At 47.8% G+C, this 6,000-nt stretch overlaps 1 protein-coding gene across 1 annotated transcript in view; it reads right to left on the bottom strand.

Moving 5' to 3' along the window:
• Positions 1-228: 228 nt before the first annotated feature.
• Positions 229-6,000, bottom strand: part of JADE2 (jade family PHD finger 2) — a 71,300-nt gene continuing 65,528 nt past the window's right edge. Inside the window, 1 exon segment of the mRNA XM_066197339.1 lies at positions 229-4,771. Coding sequence (XP_066053436.1) covers positions 3,903-4,771 — 869 coding nt within the window. The 3' untranslated portion in view covers positions 229-3,902.

Here is a 6,000-nt window from a genome sequence, read left to right as displayed (position 1 = left end):
ACATCCTCTTGCCTGGGCTTGCCCTTCCAGCTGTGACAAACATCTCCAGCTGCGTCTCCCAAGAGCTGGCTAAGATTTGTCAATGGAGATGCAATGGAAGTTCAAAATTTGCTACTCACAGGCAGAGTGGCTGCATCAGCAGGGCCGGACCAGCCCTGCACCCCCACAGAGCTGCATCCCTGGGATGAGTTTGCTCTGTGTGACCACGCTCACTACACTGACACGAGGTACACAGAAAACACTGCTTTATTGACTGCATTTGCCAACACATTGAGGAATGCAAAGGGGTTTTTTTCATAAGCAATGGGCCATGGTCCCAATGTGTATTAAAGCATACACTGTATCTAAACAGGATGAAAATAATGGCAGACAGAGCTATTCCAAGGCAACACAAATAGCATGCATAATACAGTCTCACACAGAACGAGTTTGATAACATTATATTGCTTTAAGGATTAACTAACATGGAAAATGTACAAAAAGGAGAAATAGGTTTTTGCATTAATGAAAAATACATTTTTTCTCTACAAAGGAATTTCTAATACAAGAAAATAAATATTGCAACATAAGCCAAAAATAATTTAAAATTGCTCTTTTCAATATATTTTCAATATTTCTCTTTTGTATTAACAAATGGCACATCACGTTCTTTGAAACAAAGAAAACAGAAGGGTTTCTCCTCCTGTGACATTCATATCGTTTCCTGTAACTGATGTGAAGTGGGTTGCTTTGAATGTGGAATGGTGCAAACTGCAGGGGATTTCCTTAAAGAACAACCAAACCTCATGCCCTGCCCTGTAGCAGCATTTTTCTGCAGCCTGCATCCATCCTGGCTCCATTCTGCATCCAACTTTGGGGCGAATTCCATGGGACAGCAGGCATCCTAACCCCAAAAAATAGGTGCAAGTGGAAAAATAAAAAGAAAAAAAGAAAAAGAAATTAAATAAAAAGGTGGGTGTGGGAAAAACGGGAGTGTAGAATGGGAGCTGTCCTGGGGAAACTCCCTCCACCATCAGGGTTGGGGCTGGTGTGAGGCTGCGCTCCATCAGGGAATGATGCTTTCGGCATCCTCATCTCAACAGCGGCTGCTTCTCCAAGGAAACAGGTGCTCTTACAGTGCAAATGTCAATTCCTGCAGTTTATACATCTTAAAAGATAACATTTCTGTACCAAAATAAACCTTTTTTTTTCCTTCTTTCTATTCATTTCAAAATACATTTACATTAACATCAAAAAATATTTTCCTTGTGCATTTTCTCTCCAGAACACCAGACTCCCCTGCTCCGAGGACGCTCCAGGCAGGGGATGCTCTGGGGTGGCTGCAGCCATCCTGTCATGGTCCAGCCCTTGCTCAGCTCCACAGCTCACCAGAGCCCTTTTCCTCCTCTCTATTCCTGCCATCCCATTCTTCTCCCTGTGCCCCATCAGCTCCCTTAGTTTTTCCCTCATCTCCTGATGCAAAACATGATGCCTGATGTTTTGGGAGTGTTTCAAACTGTGTTATTGCCCAGTGCTGGAGGTGCCAGGTCGGTTGTTCTTTAAAGTTTTCCCCTTTTTGCTTTCCTGTACTGAGAAGACAAGTAGTGCAGAAGCTGATGAATGGAACTGTGTACAGTGAAATTTGTGGATTGCTTTTTTTTAACCATAATTGAGTGAAGCACACGGAAGCAAGATTCATTAAAAGGCAGCATATTGATTATTGTTATGACTCGTATACTAGGATACTGGAGCTAAAGCTAGCAAGCCTGATAAGATAAACTAAGTCCTATTTACTGTATTTAACATTATCTGAACATACTGAGCCTTAATTAATGAGCAGATTTTCATTTCCAACCTCAATGGATTATGCTAATTTATATCAAAGGTGGTTCCTGTTTTGTTGGTATTTTGCTGTTTCTTTTTTTTTTTTTCCACTAATAACTTGTGTCACATTTTTCCCATCTGAGGAAGATTCCTTCCCAGGCACGGTCAGTCTCAGCCAGGTGAGTGTTGGGCTTAGGCAGGGCTGGGCATCCCACCCGAAGCCCCCACCGGTCGCCGTGTCTGGGATCAGCTGGGCTGTCATTGCTGATCTTAGCTGCAATTTTATCAATAGTAAGGACTTTGGAAGGCTGATAAAGATGATGATCTACTCTAAAACATCAATCGAAATAGTCTCAGAGTTTCAAAAAGAAAGCTCACAGTGAAATGAGCAAAAAACATCAGAAACCAAAACGGCAGGATGCAGTCTCGGAGCAGCAGCATCCCTCGGAGCAAGCTTGGAACCTAACGCCGCAGCAGTGTGGTATGAGTGTGTCTTTAGTCCTTGGTTGCTAAATAACTTCCAATTTTTTTTCATAATGACAAGTTTCCGGTTTCTGGCTGTGCTGCTTGACTGTCAAAATATTTCTTTGGCATCCACAAAATTCTTTGACTGATTGGTTTGACAATTGCAAGGTTTTTTTGTTTAGTGATGGGTTTAACCGGTTGCAGAAGTGTCCCAGGTTTGGGTTGGTTTTGTTTTGTTTTTGTTTTTTTTTTTTTAGTTTTTTTTTTTTTTAACATTTTTTTATTTTTAAAAAACAACAACAACAAAAGTTTCAGTGAATTCCTTTTTTGTTTTTGTTCCCTGAGCTCACACTGGGGTCACTCCAATAAAACACGTAGCATGACTTAACTGTGACCTTTGAAGCCAAAACCGAACTAATGGTGCAATTAAGTGCAAACATGGAAATTCGCCTGACTTATAGGTAACATGGGCTTTTAAACAACATTTAAGGCTTATTGGGGACATTTTATGCATTAAATTATTGTCATATTTATAATGTCAGCTTCTGTGAATCACCCCTCCACAACGAGTCAACAGCTTGTAACCAGGATTTAAGGTAAAAAAAAACCAAACCAACAAACCAAAACAAAGGATGGAGAGGAATAAATTCACCATTTCCATTGTAGCATTTAGTAGGAAAACACAACAGTGGTGGCAAGGGTTGCCATTTCCCCTCAGTGATGGCACATTTGGCCTTGGGGCCATGGTTTTGGTTTGCAGAGGGGATTTCAAAAGTGCTGCCCTGGCATGGTGGGACCACGGCAGCATTGGAGAGAAGCATGGGCAAAAAAAATTGCTCAACCTCCCGGGTTACACCAACCCTGACTCCCCACGGTGGTTTAAAAGGACACTTTCCTCCTCCATCCTGCCCCACATTTCCATTTTCCACTTGCTGATCCATTCACCTGAGTAAATCACTTCAGTGTTTCTAAGAACCTCAGTGGGGGCATGGACGGGGAGGACTTTTGCATCCTGGCCCCTGGACGGATTCCAACCAGATGGAAAGGTGAGGGGAAAAATAATGACCAAGGGTTTTTCCCCCCCCTAAAAATAGAAATGTAACATTGCTCTCTTCCACCCCAAGCGTTTTCCTCCAACCAGCTTTTTGTGCTTTAGTCATTATTTATTTTAGAATCACTTCTCTTCCTTCTCTCTGCACACACAGGTGGGAATTTCCCCTCCCACAGCTGGCCACTGCCGGACCCTCTACTCGCTCCCTGCTCTGAGGGCAACCGTCCCAGGCAGAAATCTGCCCCTCATTAAGTAATGCCCATTAATTGAACTGTCATCCCTGCAGAAAGCACGGGTCCCGGCACCCTCCACCCTCTCAGCGCCCTCGACATCGCTCCTGGCACACACTCCCAGGAAGTGGGGTCTGGCAGGGAGCCGGGGAGGGACCACTGCTGTCACAGTCATCGATGTCGGTGAAGCTGAAGCTGTATCTCAGACGTATCGAGAAGAGAAAGGACAACAGTGCCGAATTTCCAACTATATACACATATTAAAAACCCCCCTCGCCGTGACACCAGGCAGAAATTGGACATGGCAGTTGGAACTGGGTTGAGGCCTCACGGGGCCGGCGCCGTGGGAGCAGTTAGGACGCCAGGATGCTCATCCTGACGATGTCCTCGCCGGCCGCGTCCAGCTGGCCCCGCTGCGCCCGGCCGCGGGGCTCCCCGTCCGAGTCGCTCATCTCGGCGTCGGAGAAGTATCCGTCCGTGTCGGCCTCGAAGCGCCGCAGGGGAGCTCCGCCAGCGCCCTCGGCTTTGGGGGGCTGCGACCGCCGCGCCCCCCGGCTCTCCTTTGGTAATTTGAACCGCACGATGGTTTTGGGGCTACCTATGGAGTCAGGCACTTTGGCCGCGGGGCTGGGCTCCGTCTGAGCGCAGCGCGGCGTCTCCTCCTCCTCCTCCTCCTCCTCCTCCTCTTTGCTGACGCAGCCCCGTGTCCCAGCAGGGGGATGAGGCTCGCTGGCTTTCTGGAGAGAGCCCTTCTTGGCCACCTTTTTGGCCTCGCCCGTCCCTTTGCGGTCGGTGGGGAGCTTTGTTGCCCCTTTTTCCGACTTGCTGGGTCTGGAATCCAGAGCGAAGGGCTTGGAGGGATCATCCGACAAGTTGCTGGCGTTGTTAGTCCAGGGCTCTGAGCCCTCCGGGTGGCCCCCACCCACTGCAGAGGGGCTGCTCCTTGGCAGCTTTTTCTTAGTGTTCGTTCTCGTTCTGCTTTTCACTTTCTTTGTGGCCTCGCTCTGCCTGAATGGGGACCTGAGGGAATGGTCCATCATGAAGCTCAGCAAGGTCTCCTCATCCTGGAGGAGCTCCTCGGAGAGGCCAGGGGTGCTGTCCTCATGGTGGGCGTTGTTGAGTGACCACTCGCTCATGGCCATGTTCTCTGCCGTGATCTGCACGGATTGTGCCAACCAGCTGTTGAAGAAGGTCCCGTCAATGGGGAAGGAGGTTGACAAGCCTGGGAAAAACAAGATGGAAGATTGCCTCAGACGCCAGGAACAGCCACGTTACCCTCTATCACCATCACCAACTCCACCAAAACTCCCTGGCACTGGAGAAACACTCAAAAGATCAACTTTAACACACCAGACACAGAGCAGGGTTTACTCCAGCACTCGTGCTGAACCTGGGGTTCACTGAGGTCACAGCACAACAACCCCAGCAGTCCCTCACACCCAACCTCCACAACCTCCCTGAATCCAAACCAAGCTTCTTCCTTCAGCAAAGAAGACAAGCAATGACACATCCCAGCACAGGGGGAAACATTCTCTTGCAAAGGCAGAAGACAAAAAATTCAAGTGTAAGTTAAAAAATATGGTGACAGAGCAGGACTTGTGCCCAGCCAAGGGATGACAGCTTCCCCAGGAAGCAGCTGCTGCCAGGCCACCATCAGAGCCAAGCAACCAGTGTGGTGATGGGACCACTGCTACATCTGCAGATCTGAGAACATCTCAAAAGGTGTGGAAACTGAAGATGAGGAGCAGAGATGAAGGCTGGAATGGAAAAAGCTGAAAAAATTCCTGATAATTATCATTGAGAGCAAGAGTGAGCACTCTGGGCTGGACTAATTGTGTCCAATTAGCAATGGGAAAGGTGAACACCAACACAGGCAGTTTTAATCTCTGAAACAGAAACCCACAGGTTCAACATCTGAGCTGGTTTTATGGATGGAGGAAAAATGAGGTTTGATTTTGGATTTCAGGAAGAGCTTTCCTTTGAAACAGTCAGTCTAGCAACAGAGAGAGAAAGAGCAGTGGCCTGGGCAGGGCGACTCGCACCCACAATGTTTGCTGGTAGCAGTGACAGCTTTGCATCACCCTTTACATCACCTGTGAGCAGCAACACAGGCTGTGACCCTGCACGTCCTGCAACTCACCATGGCCCTTTTGGAGAAGAAAGCACCCCACCCTGACACCAGCCCAAGGCAGGAAAGGTGAAGCAGGAGCAAGGATGAACTTGGGGCACTGCGTGGTACCCAAACACCGAAAGGCCCAAGTTTTGTGGGCAAGGGCACTGCCCAATTCACCTTTCCCAGCCCTTCTCTGATAACAGCAGTCCCAAGGGATGCTTCAAACCCTTCACAAAATTCAGGAGGTTACAAGACCTTGGTGAAGCTTTGGGTCAAGCTGCCTGGTTTCCCAAGCTCACAGCCATGCAGCTTTCCTCTGATATTCTCCAGCCTCCCTT

The sequence above is a fragment of the Chamaea fasciata genome, unplaced genomic scaffold (genome assembly GCF_029207755.1).
Source record: "Chamaea fasciata isolate MVZ Bird 193981 ecotype frontalis unplaced genomic scaffold, bChaFas1.0.hap1 SCAF_15, whole genome shotgun sequence".
Classification (NCBI taxonomy): Eukaryota; Metazoa; Chordata; class Aves; order Passeriformes; family Sylviidae; genus Chamaea; species Chamaea fasciata.
This window is presented reverse-complemented; position numbering and strand designations above follow the sequence as displayed.